The sequence below is a fragment of the Mirounga leonina genome, unplaced genomic scaffold, assembly GCF_011800145.1.
Source record: "Mirounga leonina isolate KUSES-001 unplaced genomic scaffold, KU_Mleo_1.0 Mir_53, whole genome shotgun sequence".
Taxonomy (NCBI): domain Eukaryota; kingdom Metazoa; phylum Chordata; class Mammalia; order Carnivora; family Phocidae; genus Mirounga; species Mirounga leonina.
In genome coordinates, this window is record NW_023270807.1 from 35,193,757 (window position 1) to 35,220,712 (window position 26,956).

The following is a 26,956-nucleotide window of genomic DNA, read 5'->3' on the forward strand; positions in this document are numbered from 1 at the left end:
TGTATCATAGGACTTTCTACTTTGTAATGTAGTGTATAGCTACTTGTTAATTCTTTCTCTCCGCCTTCCTTCCATTAGAATATTCACTTTTCACTGCTGTAGCCCAAGCACATAGAATTCTGCCTGGCTTATAATAAATAGGTGCTCAATAAGTATTTGCTGAATAAATAACACACATTCATCCTGTGGATGTATGCAGTTCATTGCTTGCCAAAAGAGTCCAATCCATCATTATGTTCAGCTTCGTACCTATTACCACTTACACAGATACAATGAGGGAAAATCATCATCTCACAAAGTAATATTGTTACGTCCACCATAAGCCTTGGATATCCACAGAGATCAGGGTTTATTCTGTAAAATGCTGATATTTTACAAGCAAAAGGAGGGCTTTGTAATAAGTAGATTTATCAAACCCACTGACTCAGCAGGACTTTTCTAACTACACATAACCACTCTGGCCATTAGGGAGAATTTCCAGATGTGGTCTTGTGTATTCCTGGCTTTCAGAGGAGGGGTCATTGGCCTGAGCTGTGGTAGGGATGAGCATGCACATAATGCCTGTCCCTTAGCTCCATCCTGGAGATTCAGTTGCTGAGTGCTACTTTCTCTCCCGGACCATCTGCATCCACATCCCTTATTCCGGGAGGACTATTAAGACACGACACGATTCCATTCCATTTTACTTACCCTAGAGGGAATATCACAGCATCTATCTCGACTGGTCCACACCGGACTGCAGACAATATCAAAATTCTGGATTTGGAACTGCAAACAACCAACAGCAACATCAGCTAAAGATGCACGAAAAACATTTTATATTAACGTTTCCACATTTTAGCCTTTGCCAATTTCTCACAAAGACTCTCTCAAGGGTGAAAACCCTTGAGAGCAACGTGATCCTTACTTCATAAGGAAAGAACATAAAACCTATGCCTGAGAGAAAGAGATATTAAGGCAAAATGCATATGTGAAATTCCCACTTCTGATTCACTTCCATGGCTAAAATAAAATGCTTGATTGAGTTTTGTCTTTTTAAAGAGAACATTAATTGCTTTATTTAGGAATTAAGACTTTAATTAAGAATTTGAAGACTATACACATTTAAATCAACTTTTAAGAGTCCACCCTTGTAGAAAAATAACATTTTTTAAAAAGCCATTCCTCATTTATCCTGAAACTGATGCTTTTCTTTTCATAAATTCTTACCTGGGGGCTGACTAATAACTTTTATGATTACCCTCAGTTTAACTATTTCAATATAGTATATGTTTTCTATCTTTCTACATTTTAAAAATAAAGCTCCTTTGGTGAAAAGGCAAAGATTGCTTGGATATAGCCATCCTTTTATAAACCTGTTATAATTATTCTATGTAAAGAACAAATCCAATATTCAATAAAAAGTCTACGTATAAGCTTGTTGAATCACTGTTGTACACCTAAAAGTAACGTAACATTATGTGTCGCCTATACTTCAATAAAGAAAAATTAAAAAGTACACGCTAAGTGCTTGATAAATCTTAGTAATCATCACTATCATTGCTATTAATTTAGACGGTTAACCATATTAACTATTCTATTAATCTCTAAAAAAATTAAAAATTTAATTAAATTAAAAGTCCAGATGTTAATCACCATATATTAAGTTTGCACTAATTTTTTCTACATCGTGGAATAAAAACTTCACTTGTGAATCTAGGAGAAGGAAATCCAGTCCATGGAAGAAAGCTAAATTAAATAAATGCAATTAAAAAATAATAATAGAAGCCAAAGATGTTAACCTTGCTTTTAGAATAATATTATCATTGATGGACATTTAATATGAACTTAATTAGCCTGAGACAGTGAAAACTCTAAATTTAAAATTTTATTACTAGATAGCACTGTAAATACTTTTGGCATGCTTCTGCCTCAAACTTGAGCCAGTGCAAATTGTGAGTAATGCGGTCGGTCAGCTGGCTGCCCCACTACACCGATCTTCCTTCTGAGACAGACGGATGACTCCTCTGTGATAGAGCGTAGGCTCTATGACAGTGACAGCCCATGTCTGTGTCATTAAGCTACAAATGCTGAATGTCTTGATTGCCAAAATTTGTACTAACCATCGCTATCTTTGAAGAACAAAAAATGAGTTATTTTAGATTTCACTGATTATCCTGGCAACTATTTGTGTTGTACTCTCCAACTTGATCCTATTTCAAGATGACTACATGATGTTCCCTGGTGCCTTGACATCTTATTTTGTTTCTAGCAGTCAAGCACATTATTATGTTCTGTCAGTAGCGTATTTCCTCAATGTAATTTTTCAATGTTTCAGTCTAAGGAATTTGACAACTTAAAACTCATTGAGGGGGTACCTGGGTGGCTCAGTCAGTTAAGCATCTGCCTTCGGCTCAGGTCATGATCCCAGGGTCCTGGGATCGAGCCCCGCATCGGGCTCCCTTGCTCAGAGAGGAGTCTGCTTTTCCCTCTCCCTCTGCCCTTCCCCCCTGCTCATGCTCTCTGCCTCTCTCTCAAATAAATAAATAAAATCTTAAAAAAAACTCACTGAGAAAAACAAAAAACAAAAAAACAACTCATGGATTATTTTTTAAATGTTATTGCAATCTTAACACAAGGTACCAAGAAAAAAAAAAAGGGTTACTTACTGTGGCTGATTTCCTCTCCCCTTTAAGAAGTTTTCCAAGAATTTCATAACCATCAGTTGTGATATTTCCGGCTTCCTTGATGTCTTTTTCTATGATTTCATAGCAGTCGATGTAAATCTTAACACTTTTTGAGGTCACTACAATATGAACCTAAAAGATCATTTGTTTCCATTATAAAATTTCTACCTCAAAAAACTTGGCTGACTTCTGCATTTTTCAGATCACAGGTTAAAAAATATGTTCTTTAAGTTACTCTTAACCCAAATCAAGTCTTGGACTAAAAATCCAAGAACCAGGTTGCAATGTCAATGTCATTTATTAACAACATCAAACTGAATGAGCCCTCATCCACATATACAGCATAATTTCCTATTTTCCCATATGTAACCTTACTGAGATGACCAGAGATGAGTAGTAGATGAAATGATTCCATTAACTATAAAGAACTATTCAAATACAAGTTATGAAATTATTAATATATTATTATATTCAGTAGAAAGGAGCTTCAAATGTCTTCCACTGGCTTTGCTAAATTCAATTTTTAATTTGTTACTCCCTAATCTCAGTCAAAAAGAACTTGCACACCATATAGATGCCTAACATAGTAAAGAATTAGCACATGTAGAAGTACAGAGATTTAGTTCTGGAAATCAACAGATACAAGATTCAATTTCCTTATAAGGAAAGAATCTTATGTTGATTTCTTATCTGATATTGAGGACACTCAGAATTTGAAATCTATTAGTGCAGATAATTAACAAAACATTTGTATTTCAACAATGTATAAAATGGTTGCAGGTAATCTTTTCATTTATAGTTATGCTCATAGTTTCCACTTATCACAGCACATATACTCAAGTAAGTACTTGATGATTACTTTGAAAAGTTTGGCTCCAAGTTAAAAGAAACAGAAATTCTCTTAAATGCTTTGAGTCAATAAGCATTAGGATAATCTCTGGAGATGTCTTTAAACAGTGAATATTTTTCCCATATAGAATCACCAGCAAAACACTAATTTAGTGCATCTATAAGTTTTAAGTGTGAATTACATATTGATTACTTTTATATAAAAGTGATACATAGTTTACTAAAAATAAATTTTAAATGTTCCTAAAACAATCATCTAATATTGAATTCAAGAAGAACATCATATATGCATTCTCAAGATATTTATTATCTAATAAGAACTAAAACTTGAGGTGCCTGGGTGGTTCAGTCAGTTAAGCGCCCAACTCTTGATCTCAGCTCAGATCTTGATCTCAGGGTCTTGAGTTCAAGCCCTGCATTGGGCTCCACACCCAGCTTAAAAAAAATTTATTTGTTGGCTCTTGTATGAACAAACTCAGGGCCAAAAATTCACAAAGTATTTGAAAAATCATAGTACCCCCAAAATTATCTCAAAATCAAAACTTTTAATTTGTAACAAAATTTTTCCAATTGTCAGTCAATACCAACCATTAAGAAACTCATGTTAAAAACATATTTTGCTACAATCTCTTCAGTATGTTTCATTACATTTTAAACACATTCATAGTAACATTTCAGAGTGGGCTCTTCATCTATAGACCACTGTCCCAAGTATTTAGGGACTATTTCCCAGTTGTGAAACATTTTTTGGTCACAGACAAGTAGAAAACAATAGGAACACTCTTATCAAATCATCTCCCTTCCCAAGCTCTGCCATTCCCTAAATCTTTATTTTTCATCTATTCCATTTTTTCTTCTTACTATAAACTTCTCACTTGGAACAGAGACACAAAAACTTGTCAAGAGAATCCTTAAGAAGCCATAGCTGTCTGCCGTTCCTTATTTAAGCTGTTTTAGCCTATCCACCCTCTCTTTCCCAGAGCCCCCTACATGTCATGTTCATTAATTTCTTGCTATCAGAGTACCACCCATTCTCATCCAAAAGACTGAAGAACTTTAGTTCCCAAATTAGATGTAAAATGAAAGAAAAGTGAATCTTTGGATCAGTAAAGAATGTAAATAGACAATAGTGACTGAATTTGGCACTTGAATTGATAAGTGAGAATAGGTTAAAAGAATGGGGTGGAGGAATGGAGGAGGAAAAAGAGCATAGTGAAACAGTAGAGGAGAAACTAAAAAAAAGAAAGGTCTGATGAAAAAAGAAGGTAGAGATTTGAGTAGACAAGAGAACTTGTCAGAAGGAAAAAGAAGAGGCATTACATAAAACCTAAGAACACAAATTCTATCAAGGCAAGCAAAGAAGGAAATGTCAAAAAAATTATCTTAATTTGTAATTAATGACTGTCACTACAGACTTCTGCAAAATACTGCCCTTTTTTCCTTAAGTAAAATGAAGTATTTGATGAAAGTTAGAAATTTAAAAATAATAGTTTTTAAGTTGTTATCAGTTGGCTCATAGAAGACTAAATTTCTAATAACTTCAGTGGTATGGAAGGAAAAATAAAATAGTTCTTTTTAGCAAGTACTCAAATGTAAGTTTAATAGGTGTATCAATGAGCCAAAAAAGTTCATAAGAACTTAGCCAAATTCAACATCTACTATCAGATAAGGAGCAGTTGAAGCTAATAATATCTGTCAAACTAGAATTTGCTTTCCTGGTGAGGCATTTATTTTACTGTACTTCATCATGGAAATCTGTAAACTGTTAAGTAGATATGCCATTATACTCAGAAATCTTTGTTTTTCTTCTTCTTCTTCTTTTTTTTATGTTTCTCACTAATGCGCACATTGAAGCCACTTTGAGCTCCATGAGGAAAGTCCCTTGCCATCCCTGGCAAGAGTGATTCATCAATAAAAAAACATTCTGGGGGGCACCTGGGTGGCTCAGTTGGTTAAGCGACTGCCTTCAGCTCAGGTCATGATCCTGGAGTCCCTGGATCGAGTCCTGCATCGGGCTCCCTGCTCGGCAGGGAGCCTGCTTCTCCCCCTGACCCTCCCCCCTCTCTCTCAAATAAATAAATAAAATCTTTAAAAAAAAAAAACATTCTGGAAAGAAACCAAGATTCTCAGGAGTAGAATCTGCAAGAAATCTAGCTGAACTATTCAAGTACAGGAAAGTTCAATTTTCGCTTGAGAATCAGACTGAACTGGAAATATTTTTCTTCTATGCACAAGGACTAATTTTCTGACTGCCATACTGTTGCCCAAGTGGTATTCCTCCTGTTAACTCAATCCATCGGATGAAGGAATACCATTAAAAAGACCATTCCTAACCTAAACAGTTCTTCTCATTTCTAATGCTCCCAACTTTAGTACTTAATGTGTCAATTAATCATTTTTTGATAGAAAGTCTATATTATCCTCTGATGCTGACATGCAAAAAACTAATGAAGATCAACAAGAATAGACGATCCCCTAAGAAGGCATCTTAGAACTTTTAATATTTTTTAGAGAATTCATAAGTGTGTTTATTGAAAAGTTAATCTCATAAATTTGTATATTAATTATTTTGGTAGATAATCATAACTTTTGGACTAGCATGTTTATAACTTTTCAATAAACAAGCAAGCAGAAGGAGCTTACTGTGTTCTCAAAAAGAATAATTTTATCAATTAAAATACAATCCACAAAAATTAAGCTTTTGAAATAAGATGACATAAAGGTTCACAATAAAATGGTAGGTAGAAAAAATAGGCATCCAATACTATATATACTACATGACTCATATTTTGAAAGGATATTAGCACTGAAAATATATCAAAATGTTAGTACTAGTTATCTCTTTATTAGTAGAATTATTGTTTTATTTTAAATATTCTTGAATTAATCAAATCCTCTAAAATAAGATTTTGTTCTTAAAAGACATAGCTATGTTTCTACCAATTTAACCTGACATTTTAATAAATTATACATTAGTTTTAATTTTTAAGTCATATTATTTTTCTATAACAAAACAGATAATTTTATGTTTTTACCTTGTGAAAACTTCCATAAAATAATGTCTTCACTTCATCTGTGTCAAATGTAACAGTTTGCACCTCACCTCTTGTATCCTTGTTAAAGAATGATAAGGTCTTGCTAGAAGCTGTAACCAACACGTAATTGTTATTAAATCACACACGTATGCTTTATGTTGAAAGTATTAACAAATAACATCTGCTGTAGAGATTTCTAAAATATTCAATCATTTAGGTTGAGATAAAATGTAATTAGAATATTTACTGATATATTTTTAAAACTTTAAACATAAAAGCATATATCAAGTAAATATATATATATTCAGAAGGTTCTTAAAGAGACAGAAAGAGAAAACATAATCAAAAATATGTATGCATGTGCCTTAGTATAAGATAAAAATCCTGGGGCGCCTGGGTGGTTCAGTCATTAAGCGTCTGCCTTCGGCTCAGGTCATGATCCCAGGGTCCTGGGATCGAGCCCGCATCGGGCTCCCTCCTCCGCGGGAAGCCTGCTTCTCCCTCTCCCACTCCCCCTGCTTTCACTATCTCTCTCTCTGTCAAATAAATAAATAAAATCTTTAAAAAAAAATTAAAAAAAAAAAGATAAAAATCCTTACGATCCGCAATCACTCCAACTTGTGGTTTGTAGTCTCTATCTGTGATTTGCCAAATTGCAAAAGGGTCACTGGGAGTTTCTGGGAGAAGTCTGAACAATAATATAATCGTGTAGGAAGAAGGGAGTCCATTTGGATGTAGATCTCTGTTGGATAAAACATAAATGATTAATTAGTTAATAAGGATTTCTCACCAGAAATAGAGGATATTTTAAATATTTGTAGGATAACCCCATTATCGGTAGTATTAGAATCCATTCATAATAATCTGGTTACATATGAGAGGAGGAAAAATTTAGGAAACACATCAAAAGAACACACATTAAAGATCTATTATGTAAATAGATTATTTACAATCTGCTAAGGGCACAAAAGTCTGGGAAATTGCCCAATGGTCTTTCATCCTACTGTTAAAAACTGTTGATATCCTGTTAATTTTTTCTAGACACAAAGATGATTATAAAATTACATAATAATTTTAGAATGATAAACATTATATCTATGGATGTAATTTAAAGAGAATGAATCTTACTTAATTCCCAATGTCAAAGGTATGAGATCATAAGTCATATGGCTTAAGGTTTTAATTTCTCCTTCCCTATCTCTAATCATTTTTACACTTCCAAATTCCTCCCTTGAAATCAAATAAATCACATAATCTCCAGAAGCTCACATGTTCCCAAAAATAAAACCAGTAATAAATGTTAAAGCCATGTACATGTGCAAACGTTTAGTGATGATAAAGGATGTGATTCAATTAAAAGGAAGTGTTTCTTGGCTCTAAGACTATTAGACAAAACATGTGGTCCTGTGTGTTCTTCCAGAGTTGAGTCAGTCATTGTTCTGGGGGAGCCTTTGAAGCAGGATTGATGGGTTTCTGTCTGAGACCATTTAATAATACTTTCTTCCTGAAGGTAGCAAAAAGGCTTTATCAGCTCTTAGACAGAAAAGAAGCTATTCCTCCACAAACTTTGACAGAGGGCACAGAATGTCTCTTGAAGTTTCATGTCCCAGTATCACACCACTCGTGCCTCTGGAATACCATGCTGCCCGGCTTCTTAAAACATGTGTTCTGGGCAAGCTGACACAATGTCTTTTGTATGTGCAAAAACCCACTATCTTCATAATAATCCATATTAAAAATATTATCTTCTCCATATTAATTCATCTCTCTCCCAATCCATTTTTCTCCTTCCTCAGTTAGTGAGTACTTATGAAAAACTTTTAATTGAATTTATGCTTCTTTCTTTCAGCTTCTTTCAGCCACAAGTTCTGACTCTTGAGAACACAGTAGGCTGTCGTAAGTTAAAATGTAGGAATCATATCTTGTGGTGACTGAAAGTTAAACACTGGGTATTAAGGTTCACTGACAAACCTAAAGCTGCGAACCAACATGGTTAACCATAAAAGAGTTAGGAACTTCCAGTGTGGTCAAACTACAACAATATGATCTGTGCTTTCTTAAAAGAAATTAGCTTTGGTTTTAGTCTGAATTTTCCATCAGCTTTCCCAAAGCATTTCAAATTTCAGACATCATTTTCTGGCCCTGCCCTAAGATTCTGAAGGCTTTATTTCTTCTTGTTCTTTTCTCTCCATAAGCTGCCAAACACACATTTTCAACATTAAAGTGTTTTAATTCTAATGAATAAAAAAATACATATTTTAGTTATGATACCCAGGTGCAAACTTTCATGAAGTAAAGTAACAACAGCTAGAGCTAACCCAACAGATTGCCAGAGCCCTGGCCAATAAAAACTAACCACTGCCTGTCTGATCTTGGACAAGCAAAACTGCCACAATATTTCATCTTCTGGAGATCTGAAACACTAAAAAGAACGCCGGCTCACTCGCATTCTGCACTTATTCCATTCAGTCCCTCTGCACCACAGGGAGAAATGTTCAAAATAATTAGTTGCCTTCCTGTTTAAACAGCCTCCCTTCGAAGAAGCCTTAAATCTACAATCCTAGCCTTAAATCCTAAAAGGTCCGTAATCCATAATAATACAGAACCAGATGACATTCTTGGGCCTGCGAATAGCAAGGCTTGAGTCCTAGTCTCCTGTGGGACCTGATGGAAGACACTTAACCCGACTGTATTTAAGGAAACTAAACTAAATCATCCATAAAGAGACTGCTGACAATTCTAAAGCTTCTTGCTTTTAAGAAGTCAGCACAATTCTAAGAACCTCAGGAAAGTGTCAGGCCCATTATAAGAAAAGGAACCTTCTAGTTGTCACACTTACACCGTAGGCTGATTCACAAAGGCATTCTTCTGAAGCTTGTAAGCTGAGTAGCTGGGGAAAGACCCTGACTCCAAAGAGACTCCTGGTACAGAAGCAAAATTCTTTTCCGTCAGGTTGTATGCTTCCAGCATCTTAAAACCTTTACAACAAAAAAAAGAAAAACAAATATTGAAATGAGGTTATTTTAATGATTTTATTGCCTAAATCCTGAAATAAATTAGTTCAAGGGTATAAACGCTTACCTGGTGAGGTGTAGCCATCCAAATAAATGAGAGGACAACCTGCAATGTACAGTGCTCTTTAAGTACGATTCACAAACATGAAATACAAACATTGTATATGCACAGAAGTCAGCTCTGTACATGTACCAAGTAATTGTTCATTCATTTATAAAAAATAACACCAATCTACCCTTTTATATGTTATTTTTTGCACACTTCCTTTGTGTGGTAGAAATTCTCATACCGACTAGTACAATCAATGTTTTCTCCTTTAATTCTCCAGCCCAAGTGGGCATTTTACAGTGTTCTTATGAATAGTAAAACAGAATGAAAGGATTTTAATAGAGAATGCAATAAGTTAAAATAGAAGTAAAAAGAATTAAATTTTCAGATGTTCCTCAGTAGATGAAAGAAGCTTTCTCCCAGGGGATTTTAAATGTATGCAAAGGCAGGAGGAGTTTGCCCCTATTCAGCCATCTTTGACATGCCGCCAAGCCTCATGTTGGCCACCAAACATCACCTAACAGTGACAAGTGTGCCATAGTTTTCACCCTGAACCCCCAGAGCCAGGGTTACCAGGGGATGGCTTTCAGGATCCCCTGCAGTACAAGGGAGACAACAGTACATCCAGACCCACTTCCCCAGCGCAGCTCCATTCCGAGCTTCAGCGTAAGCTCTCACAGTAAACCACGGCCATTTGTTGACTACTGCCACCTTGACCTGGAGTTCTGAGTTTTTAGTAATGCTTAATAGGGGGAAATATAACACTTGTAAAGTATAGCCCTTCCTAGGACTAGGGGTCTATACTAGCCACAGAACTGTCTCCATAATATAATATCCCAAGAATCAGCACTTATAGATGGGGAAGAGGATAAATTGACTTAAATAATTAATCTTTGGTCCTTCACTGTATTTTAAAAACTGAACTTGAAGTCTTGGCAAAAAATAAAAACTCTACACCCAAAAAAACAAATGAGAACCAAGTGCATTTCTATGGAGTGCACATGCAAACGTCAGTGTTTTCATTGCTCCCTTGAAGCACGGATGTTTACAGAACAAATACCAATTGATTACTAACAGGGAAAACCTTCATCTTACAGAAATGCGTTTCTAAGCTGAAGATTAATTTACTCAAATGTCATAGCATCGGGATGGTGGGAAAAGGGTATGTTAAAACATTTCATTTCCATACAAGGAATATTACATCGTCAGGGCTAAAAGTGGACCTCTGACAAACACACATTTAGCACGATCTCAATAGGAACAATGATTCATCAGATTCCCAAGTGATTTCCCTGGGATCTATTTATGCACAGACTTGATCCCATATAGGACAGACAGTTGTCCACTAAGTTGTTATCTTCCAAAACTGGTGAGATTGTGGATCCATTTGGACCAGGACTTACTTGAAGTGGCAGTTTCACAGACAAATGTAATGAGGTTGTCCTCAATCTTCTCAAAAGATTCAAAGTCATCAACAATGAACACGTGCCGTTCGCTTGGTTTGCTGGCGATGTTGGCAAGCTCGTTGTAGTCAACGTCAGCCACGCCAACTACAAAGACACTGAACCCTGCAAAGCAGTGTTTATAGAGTGAATTACAGATCCATTTTTCTGTCCTTTGTTGTTTCAGCAATTCAAAATAAAATCTTTTCAGAAATAATGCTGGATTTTCTCAATAGATGCAGCAAGTCCTTTTAATTGACATAAACTCTCTTTAATAAACAGGTACTTTTTCCAGGTCTTCCTATTTTCTGGCTTAGAAAACTCAACTAATTGGGTTTCCTAAAATAAAATCCTAACAATTAAGAGAAGCACATTTTAACAGCAGCAAGTCTTATTGTGGTGCACGTTTCCTTCCAGAGACCCCCAGTCCTAATATACCCATCTATTCTACAGCTCTCTTAGGCACCGTTAACATTTTAAGCTTATGTGATTCAGAAACCAAGAATGGGCTCATATTATTTTATTTTATTTCTTTAAAGATTTTATTTATTTATTTAACAGAGAGAGAGAGAGACAGCGAGAGAGGGAACACAAGCAAGGGGGAGTGGGAGAGGGAGAAGCAGGCTTCCTGCCGATCAGGAAGCCTGATGCGGGGCCTGATCCTGGGACTCTGGGATCATGACCTGAGCCGAAGGCAGATGCTTAACCGACTGAGCCACCCAGGTGCCCCAAGAATGGGCTCATTTTAAAATTTGAGTTCTTGAAACTGATATTCTCAACAAACTCAGGCTCAAAGGCAGCACTCTAGCCACTTGCAAAATGGAGTTGACAATTCCCACTGGCAATAAACTTTCATTTATGTAGGCTAATACAAATAAACAAAGACTTCACTCCAAAAGCTTAATTTGAAAGTAGAAAAAATAGACTATATAAGAAATTAGTTCTCTAACAAGATATGAATAAGGTAACTTGAGCAAGTATTCATAACCCCAAACTTAAATCAGCCAAAAGCCCAAAATATGTGGATATCTTCTTAAAGTGTGTAACATAAAGGCAAAAATTTATTAAAAAAAAAAGTCAGTGCAAAGAACAATCTGTATTGAAAGAAGACAGTATGCCTTAGCAGTAATCATGACTCATACTTTTAGCCAAAGAATCCTGTATGTCCAGATGACAAATTCCATATAACAAATTGTTTTGTAATTTACTACAATAAGTCATGCACAAAATAGAATTCTCTCCAAAATATGTTAACCTTGGACTCTGCCTGGGGGTTGGGAATCGGGAGTGTGGAGGGTGTGAATGCAAGTACTGGTAAGACCTCATTTCATCTCTAGTAATCCTAAAAAATGAATGCAATGGGCAGTGTTGCCAGGAGGCTCTCAGGGTATTTGATTTTTCAAGGTCGACCCCAAAGATGTCTTCCTGAGGCCTCACTACACCTCTTTTCAGCAATCTGCATCGGGTCTGCATCTGCAAGGACGTGCTAAAGCTAAAGGCTTCCCTATGCTTCTCCTTGCATGGGGACCCAGCACCAAAATTCATGTCCGCTGTGGCATGAAGCCTATTCTAGGAGCATTCTCTTACTGCATTCTGTAGCCTTCTAGCCACTACAGGGAAGGTAGATTTGCTCTTTTACACACCCCAAGTCACATCTTCAACGAAGATATATACCATGTCCTTTTGGAGCAATTACTAAACCATCCATGATTAAATATAAACCAACATTTCAAGGGTACGGAGTCCAGAGTAAAGCAGGAACAATAAAGTAAAAGCAGCAGTTTCATCTTTTGCAATCATTCCTCAACATGCAGAACATGTGAAGATAATGAGTGCAATCACTAGGCATCAAACTGCCCGTGCTTACCTGACTGCTGGATGACCAAAGCCGCCTTCTTGACCTCATCCTGTGACCGACCGTCTGTGACCACAACCAGCACCTTGGGGACATTCTTCCTCATGCCACTCTCCCAGGTCAAGACCTTCTCCTTGATAAATGTGAGAGCCTTGCCTATAGAGTGTGGCATGGAACATTTTAGTGTCAGTTCTGTGAAAACTATCCAAGTGCCATTAGTCACACTCAACTGATAGGAATCTGAATAATGAAATGTGATAGCACACTCAGTTCTACCACTCCCCACACTTTGGAGAGTGAAGGTCTACGTACACTTCGATTAACTGTACCTGTCCTTGTGTTGCCTCCCCGGTACCTAATATTCTGGAGGGCCCCCAGGGCTTGGGCCTTGTCATTGTACGTGTTCAGCTTGAACTCAGACTTGACCTCGTCACTGTACTGCACAAATGAGACCTGAAAGGAAATGTGGTCGGTGATGAGGTTAAGATGCCTCTTTTTATATTTTAATTTTCCAGTGGCCCCTCCTGGTGTCAGTGTCTTAGATCGGACAGAATATTATAAGCTCTTTATAGCTAATGTTATAACACTGACACTATTGTCTCATTAAATTCTCTCATTTTTACTCTGCGATGAAATTGTCGATAATATTAACATTGTAAATATCCTGTATTCACATGGTATCCACAACCTTTCTCTAGGATGTAGGAAGGGATGGGCAAAGCTAGGGAAGAGTGAGGTCCCAGGATTAGAAATGAGAACACACCATCTTGAGCTCAAATGTCAGCGAAGCAATTGGTTCTCAGTCAACTGCTTCTTCTCGTTAACTGCATCCACTCTTCATGGTAATACTAAAATGTTGCCTATGTGATAATAATCAGCACTCACTGCAAGTGTAGTAACAGTATGATTAACTGGACAGAGTACAGGCTTCGTAGTCAGAATTCAAATCCTGGTTCTGCCAATTGGTAGCCATGTGACACAGGGCAAGTTCTCTGCATCTCTGGGCTTTTGTTTCCATATCAGTAAAATGGAGACAATTATACTTACTTTCTAGAGTTGTTTTAAGGACTGATAATCATGTATAGATAGTAGCTGGTACATAGAAGTTAATAAAATACAGTACTTATTTTTTTACTCTTTACTAGAAATCTCAATTTCTAAAAGGATGAAAAAGATGGCTTGGTTGCTAATCCATTAAATTAAGACTATAACTAGCTTGAATTTTTACTCTTCTTGGGTTGGAAAAATGTTCCCAGGATTATTTGGGGATTTGAAATTTAGTATATTCCATAAAAGAAGAAGTGATTTGTTTATGAAATTATTTGTGGCTTATGTCAAAATCTCTTATTTTCATAATCTAAGATGCCACAATGACCAAGTACGAAATGCCGCACACCCACTCCAGTCACTATTCATCACTGAGTCCTCTAACTTCACTGGGTATGACAATCATAATGCATTTAATTTCCAGAACATTAGATGACCTTTTATGGAAATGTATCATCATCAGAAGTCTTAAGCAGGAAGTCAGAATAGGAATGCCCTAAACTCTTCAAAAGGAGAATCATCTAGCCAAGAGAATACCTAGAGGAGGGTTTATTTTTCTATTTGCCATTTATACCCAACTCCTTCCAAAAATTCATGTGTCAAGAAAATAGTAAATAACAAAAGTCAGAACATAGTTTATACTGAAAAGCCTTTCTACTTACAAACAAATATCCAACGAAACAGCAAGACATTACAAACGAATAGCCACCAATGAAACAGTACCCACCTGAATTCCAGCAGGACTGATTTCATCAAAGGCTCCCACAGTATTGAAGATGAATTTTACAACTTTGTTAAAATTATCATCCCCGATACTCCAGGAGGCATCAGTCAAGAATACAATATCTGCCTTGGCCCCTTTGCATACTGGGGAAAAAAAAAAAAAACAGAGAAACCCCAAATCTCATGAATTTTTTCATTCAAATGAAGTTACAAAACCAAGAAATGTAGCCTAAAACCCCACTACTCAAGGTGTAGTTCAGCAGCAGCAGCAGCATCTCCTGGGAGCTTCTTAGAAATGCAGAATCCTTGGCCCTACCCCAGCCTCCTGGGTCCGATTAACAACAACAAGATACCCGGACAAATCACAGGCACAATGAAGTTTGAGAAGCACTAGTCTAACTGGCCCTCAATTTCTGCTCTGGAGTTACTCCATCTGTTGAGATCCATTATGCAAATATATGTTCTTTCCTCGTGGAACTGTTCAAGTGACTTCAAAGAAGAGAAGAGGAGGAAATCAAATGAAAAGCAATGATGTCCAGAATTTGAGAATAGCCATCAGTGGGTATAGAGATTTTGTGTATAATTAGCGAAGATTTGGTGCAAATAAGGTGTCTTTTCATTTTTTTTTTTTTAAGATTTTATTTATTCATTTGAGAGAGAATGAGATAGAGAGAGCATGAGAGGGGGGAGGGTCAGAGAGAGAAGCAGACTCCCTGCCGAGCAGGGAGCCCGATGTGGGACTCGATCCAGGGACTCCAGGATCATGACCTGAGCCGAAGGCAGTCGCTTAACCGACTGAGCCACCCAGGCGCCCTCATGTATTTCTTTTCTTTTCTTTTCTTTCTTTCTTTTTTTTTTTTTTTAAGATTTTATTTATTTATTTGAGAGAGAGAGAATGAGAGACAGAGAGCATGAAAGGGAGGAGGGTCAGAGGGAGAAGCAGACTCCCTGCCGAGCAGGGAGCCCGATGCGGGACTCGATCCTGGGACTCCAGGATCATGACCTGAGCCGAAGGCAGTCGCTTAACCGACTGAACCACCCAGGCGCCCAGGTGTCTTTTCATTTTAAATTAGGCCACTAGAATTATAGGGAGGGAAGAAAGGGAAGGAATAAAACAATGTCTTTGATTTGAATTTTCAGACTTGGAGGGTTAAAAAAAATTAAAATTTTAGTATATAAAAACCTAACATGTAGAATATACAGCACCAGCAGTGAATCCTAATGTAAACTGTGGACTGTGGATGAAAATGATGTGCCAGTGTAGACTCATGGATTGTAACAAATGCACCACTCTGGTGCTGGATGTTGACGCCCGGGGAGCCAGTCTAATTTAAAGAAACCCATTATTATTTTACCTTATAATAACACTATTTGCCCTGTATAATATTATTTTATCCTATAAGAATACACTCTTAATTTTTAGTTTTATTTATTTAATAGGTTTAATAAAGTTGTAGCATTCTAGAACCTTCTAAGACAAAAGAAAAATGTCTTTAAAATCTGAAGCTCTTTCAATTAAATGCTGGAAACAGAATGTGGGAAAAAGAATAAACCAGTACTTAATTAGCTTAACCTTAATCTGATAAAACACTGAGAATTGCCCCAAATTACTGAGAGACCAGTCCTATTAGCTCAGCATGTCTTTTGCCAGTTCACTGCAAGTGACAATTATGTCTCAAACTTCAGTGAATGAACATTTTTTGGCTTTGTGCAATCCAGGGCAGAAGCCAGGAATTCCAAAGCCAAAGGCCCCAGGGGTAGGTTGAAGATACAGCCAAAACCGTTCACAGCGCCTATTGATGCCGGCAGCCGGGAGAAAGAATGTCCATCATGTGACCATGGACTATGCAAAGTATCACTAGACATTAATCCGCAAAATCGAGGAAACAGAGTTCCAACTGAAGCGCTATAGTTCATGACTGATTTCATACACACCAAAATGAGCGGGGGGTGAAGAACAATTACTGATAATCTTTTTTTTTAATCTAAAAATTCTTCAGCAGGAATAGTAGATCAGAAATACCCTATATCAATTGGAAATCATGTATAGGCTACATAATTAAGAAGGCTATAAATCCCTACCAGCTGAATGTACCGCCACTTACCATCCCGGGCCGGTGGAATTGTCGGAGGCGGGGGAGGTGTGGGTGGCTCCGTAGGGGCTTCTGTTGGTTTTACAGCTAGAATTAAAAAAGAGTAATTAGAAGAACAGAACCTGTGCAAATTTCATATCACAGGAAGTCCATTTTATGAGCAATTTAAGTCCTAGATAGCAAATCAAGTCTCATTGGCACTGATAGACTGGAAATTCTATTTTATCCAAATGCGGTGTCATCTGTAGTCATTCGAACGCTGACTACAGCTGTGGAAAGCAAAGCCACGACTCAAAGGACTCATGAAAGACCTTCGAATAGGGTCAGTGAGTAAAAGTCACTACTACGGGTGCATATTCACCTTCTCACTGCCAGCTAGAACCTTATCTCCCTCCTGTAGCCTTTTCCTTAAAATAACACCAACTCTGTAACAGGGAAAACATGGATTTGTTATAGAGAAAGGTCCTGAACCAGCTACAGATTCCTTCTTCATGAATCTGCCATCATTATAATTACTGTGGTCCATAGGAAGAAGTGCCTACACGGGAGTCACTTAAGTCTCCCTCACCTAGAACGTTCTAATCTGAAGCCATACAGAGATTTTCAGATTACTCAAAAACTTACTGGTATGTTCTTTGACAGAGACTCCCGGTCCCTCGAGATTTGGTGTCTGCACAAAAACAGTGACACCATAATCAGCGTCTGGTGAAAGACCAGTGAAGCAGTAACTGGTTTCTGATCCACGCACTGTGATTTCTTGTCCTCTGGTTCCTGATTATGACAAAAGGAAATACCAGTATCACCATCAACCATATTTAAAGACATTTTTATACATCATTTCATCTCTTTCACTCCTTTACTGAAGTTTAAAATGTCGCTACTATGTGCTCCAGTTCTTTATTATTATTTTTTTAATTTTTTATTTTTTTGGTACACGTACCATCTGCGGGGCTTAATTTTAGCCTGTAGGAGGTGGCTGCCCGGTGAGGTGACCATCTAACACAGAATGTATCCCACCCAACCTGGTAAGTTTTCAGATCTGTCACATTTAAATACACTACAAAATAAAAAAAGAAATAGATTTACTTTGCAAATAAAGACAAAAAAGCATACTTTTAATCATAACACAATTTTAAAACTTCTGTGGCTGAAAAAAAAAAAAAGCCTAAATTCTTAGTATGTCTCCCTGTAAGAAACTTACATGAAACATACATGAGACTGTGGTACAGCTAAATCAGACCTCTCTTTCTATCACTAATTTTCAATAGAAAGAAATTCCACATAGTCCCACTGGACACTACATATCGTCTCATGTAAAATAATAAGAAATTTTTCTAAAGGGCTATCTCCTAAGTCTTTAAATAGTTATTCAGTACTTGTTGACAACAAAATCTATCTTTGGGCTGAGTCAGTAATCACAGCATTTCTGTGAAAACTTTCAATTAAATCAATGCATTTAGGTAATATATTTTTAAACATCATATGTCAAAAAAGTACGTAGCATTCCAAATCTCATTTTAGAGATAATTCATGGATAAAATCATAATTTCTATACTTTTTATCTTTTAAAATTCAAAATATATCTTATGAGAAGTAAAAATATCTCATCACATACATCTTTGTATACTCAGTTATATTCCTTATATATTTGTTTGGCTGGACAAGAAAGAGCCACTTACTTAATGCTGAGGAAACAATGCATATGTTAAGAAGAAATAAAATTAAAACAGGCTGACCTTGCAATTTGTGCTACATTTTTCTTACAACCACAGAAAAGATACATGACTCACAGGTAGTGCCTTGATCCGTCAGAGGGACACTGAGTCCAGAATCATACTGAGCGTAAACATTCACATCATAAGTAGTGCTAGGATTGAGATTGTGCAACGTGTATGATGTCATTTCTCCAACAAAAACTTCCATGGGCTCATTGGAACCTTTAATAACAATCACAAAAAGACAAAGAAATATTCCACCCCAGTCTCATATTTTCCTTAAAATCAAATAACTTATACTCAAATGATAGTATGAATACCATTAATTCCACAGCCCATCATGCACTTGCTCACTGTAACACACATTCCATTATATAGTGAATACAAAACTATAAGCAGAGACTCAATTCTTCACCTCTTATTCTCAAAGCATACATATCACAGTACCTAGAATGTAGTAGATATGTCATCAATGTTCCTTTAATGAATAAATTCAATCACACAGTCAACTACTCTAAATCCTAAAGCCTCTTCTCTAAGCCCCACTTTGGCAGCATAGTGCTTTGCATATAGTAGGTGCTCAATTAACATTTTCCAATTTGTTGTAGAGATGATTTAAGAACTTCTGTCTTGGTCCTCGTCCCACAAGTTTGGTTACTAAAGGTCCTCAGTTACCAACACTTCCTCCTCACTTCAGTTATCTCTCTTAAGGCCCACATTTCCTTTCTCTTGTCCTCTCTCCTTAATCTTTTCCTCTCTCCTTAATCTTTTCCTAGCTCACACCCTTTCTGGGGTGTGGAAGAGACCCTGGCAAAATTGAGATGAAGAGTATTTTTCTTCCATTTTGCTAAGCATACAGACAGAACAGGAATAAAGATAGCAAATCAGTCAATCAAGATGATATCCATTTAGGTGCACATGTCAATGGGAAGTTGAAAGCAAGCCCAGCAAGAATAAACTAAAATGCATATGCCCCAAATGGAATAACACCTTGACATAATGGAAAATATATGAGTTTATATTGATTAAATATGCATTATTTCACAATCATAATAACTTATAGAATGTCTGGACACAGATTCCATTTGTGTAATTTTATGAACCAGGCCAAAGTTTTTAATCATGCAATTTAATGAGAGTCTCATCTACACTCATAGTAACAATGACACTTCAGACTATTGGCTTAGAACATTATTTCCAAAAATTTATTGCCTCTAGTGGGAGGGGATGTGACAACTGAACTATCAAGAGAATCTAATGAACTCCCTCATAAACAAACAGCTTTCTGATGCATTTTTATGATAATAAATGTTCTTCCTTACCCATTGGTTTATACACAATTTTATATCCAAGAACCGGAGACGGTGAAGGATCCCAGGACACCCTGAATCTCGTGTACCACTCATCAGAGATGTGTATGTTTTGTGGTGGAAGCAGTCCCACTGCAAGCAAATATTGGCACACATTACTGACCTTTCATTGACACACAAGGAGGGCATAGAACTTTATGAGTACTGAATATGAGTACTGATAGTGCGGTCCCATGGGAATAATTTAATAAAATCCTATAACGCCCTCATCCAGAAAACAATCTAAAAGTTTTGCAATGTTCAACAGAAAGTTTAGTAGTTGTCCAAATTCAAACAGCACTCAAATGGACTCGGGAACTGATGTGTCCCAGAGCTGTTAGGTTATATAATGTAGAATTACAGAAACTATAAGAGATCTCATACCATTTTTAACATGTTATAGATCACAGATTGTTAGAGCCAAAAAACAATTTAGAAACTGTCTAGTCCAACCAACTTATCACATAAATAAGATTCGATTTGCCCAAGACCACACAGCTAGCTAGTGACTAAAATGATGTTCATTCCCAGCACCCTCCTATCCTCCCCCAGCATAACCTAGAGCAAATCCTCAAGCCTCCAGAGGTACTTACTGCCTCCAACTACATACCCTGTAAACCAATGCTGTCAGGCAGCATGCTGAGTCATCCCTGAGTTATTGTTTATCTCATTACACAAATAGAGAATTCAACTTAAAAACTTTTTTTGCAAGAGAAACTAGAAACGGCTTTGGCACATCCTGGAAAATTCAAGTCTGGTAAAGAATTTTTATATATATTGAAAAGCACAAAATTCTAAAACATGCCATTTCCCCCAGAAAAGTACCAAAATATATTCTAAAGCCAAAGGGAATGTGAAAAATGAAAGGTTGTTCAATTTAAATCATCTTGAATCACTAAACTGAGTCTCCATTGACTCAGTTCTGTAGACAATAAGCATCAATAAATATATAAATTTCCTGGCCTTGAGAGACTAAGCTAAAACAACTCTAGTCACGCTTTTCCCTTGGGAGCTTTCAAATGTTACCTCTCCCAAATTCTGTAATGTCAAGATTGTTTAAGCACCAAAAGAGTTGGGGCAACCGAATGTAGCAAGGCACCTGAAATCATTTACTTAAGTGGATTTTTGCAGAATGAAGTGGAAAGAGGAATGCCCATGTTGACCAGTAACAGAACTCAGACCTATAGCCCAGCCTGCCTTTATGCTGAACCAGTGACTTTCAATCTTGGCTGTACACTAGAACATAAGCAGATCCAGGCCACACCTCAGACCAAATCCATTAGTATCTCTGGGGGTGGTACCCAGGCACAAGCATGTTTTAAAACTCCTCAGGTGATTCCAACAAGCAACCAATCTGGAGAACCTTTGCTCTAAAAGTAAGAAATTGACTTCTGTGGGCGCCTGGGTGGCTCAGTCCTTAAGCATCTGCCTTCGGCTCAGGTCATGATCCCAGGGTCCTCGGATTGAGCCCCGCATCAGGCTCTCCGCTCCGCGGAAAGCCTGCTTCTCCCTCTCCCACTCCCCCTGCTTGTATTCCCTCTCTCGCTGTGTCTCTCTCTGTCAAATAAATAAATAAAATCTTTAAAAAAAAAAAAGAAAAGAAATTGATTCCTATGTAAGTTAGAAAGGGGCCCAAATGCAAATAATTTTCTGTAAATTACTTGGTACAATAGAAAAAAATTGTAAAGACAAAAGATGATTGATAATCATCTTGCTTCTTTATGACTTAAGATTCTATCAGGATAGTGTTTTTTGCTGATACTACATTGACTGAGTTAACAGCTACCTCCTTCACTGATCACACACAAATTAAAACATTATTCAGAAAATATGCGATGGGGCGCCTGGGTGGCTCAGTTGGTTAAGTGACTGCCTTCGGCTCAGGTCATGATCCTGGAGTCCTGGCATCGAGTCCCACGTCGGGCTCCCTGCTCAGCAGGGAGTCTGCGTCTCTCTCTGACCCTCCTCCCTCTCATGCTCTCTATCTCATTCTCTCTCTCAAATAAATAAATAAAATCTTTAAAGAAAAAAAAAGAAAATATGCGATGGTTTTCCAAAGCAGAAACAAAACTATCTCAACAAAGCAGAAGATGCAGATTTTTGTCTCCTTTTTCTTCTTTTAGTGGACTTCTAAAAAGTTAACATAAAATTCTGCACCCATATCATTTTTGCCAAAATTCCATGTTTAATGTAAATGTTAATGCAGCATTATGTAGTATTTGGGATGCACTGGTAAAGGCAAAACTTAAAGATTATAAAAGGGATAAGACATTTACCAGTTCTTCCATTTCCTGTTAGATGGCCACCATCTCCATCTTCATAAACAGCAATAACAGTAATTTTATATGGAGTATCAGGTTGCAGCGGCTGCAGCATCACATTATTCCTTCTGCCTGGGACTGTGGTCTGTAGGGAAGTTAAATTACAAATTAATTATCAGCCAGAGGCCTTCCAGATCAAAAGACAACACCGTTTTATTTCTATAAACAGCGACGGTTTCTTCATGTTTTGCTTCTGTTACACAATGCTCATGTCAAGGTCTACACTGTTTCTGTGCAGCATGCAAGAATGGTTTGAGGGTCAGAGAGATCTGAGCTCGAATCCCAGATCAGCCATTTACCAGCCTTGTGACTTCCTGTCTCTGGAGGAAGTTGTGAGGAGGAAAGGTAAGACCACGCATGACACCTCGGTGCATACTACTGACTACTGAGGCACACAGCAGCCCTACGTTTGTCTCCATCTCCCATCTGTGTGTTACATTTTCCTGCATGCCTGCAACAAGGATGCACCATGCAGCCACTGTGGGCCGGGCGCGGTGATCACCGCTGGGAATGCATTGGTGAGCACACATGTGCTCTGAGCCTGCCCTCAGGAGTATCAGCTTGGCTGATACTAATTAGGTGGAAAAGATGAAAAACAGGAAGTGGAAAATACATTCAACTACCTCCATGAAGAGGATGCAAACCAGATAAATCTCTCAATCTCTCTTCCAACACTATGCTTTACTTCTACAAACAACATGCCTCGCTTACGCCAGTGATTCGCAGCACAGAGTCCCCGGGTTACAAAGAGTGAACTGGGGGGGATTATATTTTAATGTTTTCAGAAAGTGGGGAGAAGTCAAGTACTCGTCCGTGGCAATGCTGAATAAACGCTAAAGCACCAGCTTCTATGCTTTGGCAAACTAAGTGTGGTAATACTGTTTATCTCATTTTGATCAGAAACTCTAAATGACAGTTACATGTGTTTCTGATGAATAAAAATGCAGGTTTGAATTAAAGCTTAACATATCAAGTTCAAATAGATGAAACATAACATGGGGAGAACAAAGGTGGAATGATCCAAGAGGGTCTGTGGCAAAATGGTTGCAAACCACAGACCTAACCGCTTTATTATCAGTATTTTGTGAATTTTCTCCTGACCTATGGCTTCTATCAATCAGTACACTTTTTAAAGAGTGGTGAGTTTTTCCATCCATAGCAAATGGATATGCCTGGTGAGGGCAATGAGGAAGCTCCAAGAAACCTAAATCTGGTTCTCGAGAGAGAGTGTGACACACAAAAAGTTTGAAACTAATATGAGAGGATGTATATTCCAAAACCAAAGTGTAATGAAAAATGTTAAATTTAAAGAAAAGAGACATCAGTTAGCACTTGAATACTTAAGTGGTGTCTTGTAGAGAAATGAGATTTAAAGAAAGGATAAGATTTGGATGGTCACATCTTTTGAACATTAAGTAGCTCAGAATATTAGGTATCATGTCTCACTAGACCCAGTTCCATGAATAAAATTTGGTGGCTAGAAATATGCATTTCATGCAATAAGACAATTTTCCGATCTGGCTTTAGGACAGAAATGGGCCCAAAGACATTGATTCTCTGTAATGTGGGAGGCCACATTAGACGCATTTGAGTGTTCCCAATATCATGTCAGAGGAAGTCATATAAAGCATGACTGTCACACAATTACTCAACTGTAATCACAGTACACTCCCAAAGAAAAAAGCTTAATTTCACCTTCCAACCAGGTAAGAGTTTACAAAATGCTCAACTAAGTGAGAAGTGGACTCACATATTCATCAATGGGATCTCCAACAGTGGGAGAATAAATGATCCTGTATTGCTGAACTGGCCCATCGGCATGATCCCAGGACACAGAGAGGCTATTGGTTGTCTCCCCAAAGACTCTCATATTTCTTGGTCCACTTCGTGGTACTAAATAAATAAAAATACAATCAAGTTAGTTGCCTGCCTGTGAGCACAGTGGACATGGGGGCGGCGGGAGGGGTATAAAAGAGTTTTACACGGGTCAGATTAAGGAAGTCATTTGTGGGAGTTTCACACTCATTAGGATGTTTACTCCCTTATGATAAAATATAGACCTCCTCTGGTTTTAATGTGAAACCATAAACAACAGAAAGTGCTACATTTCAGAGCTACAGTTACATGCTGAACTTTCAGTGACATTGAGCTAGGTTTGAGCTTAAATATAGAGACTGGGAGAACAAGGGATTATCTTAAACTACTATAACCACCTCCTGTTTAATGAAACATAGAGGCGGAGCCCTCACATTTCTAAAGTGCCCACTTGGTGACAAGACTCACTGCAGGGCAGAAGAGAAAAGCCTCTCCTTAACTTAAGTCCCAGATGAGAAAATGGCCCACAGCAGTTCACTCAGCCCCGACGGCTGTCACGGGCCCAGAGCCTCAGCCTGGAATTTGAATGTGGGGATGCCCAGGCAGAACGGCATGTCCAGGCCTACCCTCACCTGTGCAGAGGTGGAGAAAGCTCTCACCACCTCTCTCTCACCACCTGCCTCCCTCTTCTCACTCACTCAGAGAAGCCCTGCCAACCGAGTTACAAGGGAATGGGGTGGAGAAAGGATTTCTGCCTCACGCGTTCGGCCCTGGCCAGGGCTGGGATTCCCCTCTCCATCCGAGTAGAGAGCTATAATGTTCACGGAATAGGGTGTGTCGGGAATCAGCCGCTCCAGGTGAACCGTGCGCGTGTTTCCTCGCACCACAATCTGGAGGGGAGGAAATGCCAAATTCTGCTTGACAGCAACTCAAATGCTTATCAGGTCTTCTATTAGTCAACATAGTAACATTTATAATAAAAAGCTGAGCCTAGGCACATCAGAAGCTAACTACTATACTTCCTCTTGAGATCCGACAAAGCCACACTGTGAGATACAATTTCTCCTCAGAAATTCCCCCTCCCAAAAAAAAGTGAGTTCACACTCACTAAGCTAATAAACATACTGAGCTACCCTTACTAGCTTCAATCATCTCTCATTTATGTTTATTGTGAAAATGCCCAAATACCACATCCGGGACTCATGGTAGTTACCTACAGAGCATCCCGAATGTTAGACACACATAAGAGAAGGGGTCCCCCACACACGCTAGTAGGGAAGAGATTTGGTGTTAAAATAGAGAGCCACTCCACAAATGGATAAGGGCAATGTTGTCCTACCATACACAGGGACAGGCAAATCATTTGTTTTTCTTTGTTCACCACCATTGTCCATATTTATAAAGACATAAATTAGTCTGTTGATTTACTTTCCCTTAGGTGTTCTGAGACTACTCTTATTCAAATTAGTAGTTTCTGATTCTTACATTGTCAATCTACTTATAAAACTGAATAGTACTGGGAACAGAAAATAAACTGGACAATTTGTAAGAGCCAGTGAAGGCAAACATTAAGATATTTTCATAACATGGGGCACCTGGGTGGCTCAGTGGGTTAAGCATCTGCCTTCGGCTTAGGTCATAATCCCAGGGTCCTGGGATCGAGCCCCACATCGGGCTCCCTGCTCAGTGGGGAGCCTGCTTCTTCCTCTCCCCATTGCTTGTGCGCTCTCTCTCTCTCTCTGTCACTATCTCTGTCTCTCTCTCTCAAATAAATAAATAAAATCTTTTAAAAAAAAGATTTTCATAACAGAGACATTTCTATGTTACAACAAAAGCCCATATCGACAAGGTCTATCAATGATTTGCATTTACTACTGGACTTTTTAAGTCGTATAGCTAATTTGTATTTTCCCAAAATTCATTTTTGCCAACTAACCCTGTAGTTAGTACACCTGCCTTGAATCATTAGGAGCAACCATCTAAACATTATTCATTATCATGTTTGTGGTTGGCATTCTCACAGGCCAGCAAACAAGGCACAAACACAAGGCTATGTTCATCAGGAAAGGACGTTTCCATGAGACTGGGGGCCACACCAACAGCTGACTTACTGTTCTGGCCCAGCAGCCATGGCAGGAGGCGCAGGGAATCTACACAATTCTTGGAATGAACTCATAGAGGACAAAATACTTACAGATTCCGAGGGTCTCGTGCCAGCCACAGGAGAATACACAATGCGATACTGTTGCACGGGCCCGGGCGCGGGGTCCCAGCGGACATCGAGGCTATTTGGCGTCGGATTGTACACGTGGACATTCCTTGCCAGCCCTCTCACCACTGAGGAAAGAAAAGCCGACACATCTATGCTGAAGTCTGTTTATATATGTTGAGCTTTCACGATCACTGCTCTAGGACTTACGCTCTGTAACAGGATAAAACCTGTCCTCCTTCCATTTCTAATTATCTACCCACAAAAGCAGATTAAAACCCTCCACATCCAAATTTAGTCTTAGTTAGCCAATTATGGCCTTTGTCGATATGGAAGCAAAGTTGTTGCCAATAAAAACAAGCTAGTAAAAGTAGTAGTACTGGACTGGCCATAAAAGGACAGGGAATAAGGGACAAGAATCTGGAAAAGAAGCTTTGGTTTTACAACACAGATAATGGAGAGATAGAGAAAAGGAATTGTAGTGTCTGCCTTCTAAGTACAAACTGACAACAGCTATGAAGCCCATCTAATTCAGTCCGCTGGCTTCAATTATTCATTCTTTCATTCATTCCTTCTTCATTCAAGAAATAGCTACTGATGTGTTCTGTGATTAAAAGAAAAGGCAAGGGCACCTGGGTGGCTCAGTTGGTTAAGCGACTGCCTTCGGCTCAGGTCATGATCCCGGAGACCGGGGATCGAGTCCCGCATCGGGCTCCCTGTTCAGCAGGGAGTCTGCTTCTCCCTCTGACCCTACCCCCTCTTGTGCTCTCTCTC

General features: G+C 38.1%; 1 protein-coding gene across 1 annotated transcript in view; it reads right to left on the reverse strand.

The window, feature by feature from the left end:
• The window catches only part of COL12A1 (collagen type XII alpha 1 chain), a 118,103-nt gene that overhangs the window by 21,586 nt on the left and 69,561 nt on the right, over positions 1 to 26,956 (reverse strand). The window contains exons 35-53 of the mRNA XM_034991264.1: positions 26,168 to 26,310; positions 24,734 to 24,863; positions 23,909 to 24,051; positions 22,114 to 22,243; positions 19,811 to 19,930; positions 18,564 to 18,710; positions 17,714 to 17,830; positions 17,398 to 17,544; positions 16,786 to 16,860; positions 14,685 to 14,824; positions 13,240 to 13,363; positions 12,923 to 13,066; positions 11,017 to 11,181; positions 9,632 to 9,670; positions 9,390 to 9,528; positions 7,150 to 7,292; positions 6,551 to 6,660; positions 2,649 to 2,798; positions 691 to 768 (exon numbers count right to left, since the gene is read on the reverse strand). Of these exons, the coding sequence (XP_034847155.1) occupies positions 691 to 768; positions 2,649 to 2,798; positions 6,551 to 6,660; positions 7,150 to 7,292; positions 9,390 to 9,528; positions 9,632 to 9,670; positions 11,017 to 11,181; positions 12,923 to 13,066; positions 13,240 to 13,363; positions 14,685 to 14,824; positions 16,786 to 16,860; positions 17,398 to 17,544; positions 17,714 to 17,830; positions 18,564 to 18,710; positions 19,811 to 19,930; positions 22,114 to 22,243; positions 23,909 to 24,051; positions 24,734 to 24,863; positions 26,168 to 26,310 (2,384 nt within the window). The remainder of the gene's footprint in view (positions 1 to 690; positions 769 to 2,648; positions 2,799 to 6,550; positions 6,661 to 7,149; positions 7,293 to 9,389; positions 9,529 to 9,631; positions 9,671 to 11,016; positions 11,182 to 12,922; positions 13,067 to 13,239; positions 13,364 to 14,684; positions 14,825 to 16,785; positions 16,861 to 17,397; positions 17,545 to 17,713; positions 17,831 to 18,563; positions 18,711 to 19,810; positions 19,931 to 22,113; positions 22,244 to 23,908; positions 24,052 to 24,733; positions 24,864 to 26,167; positions 26,311 to 26,956) is intronic.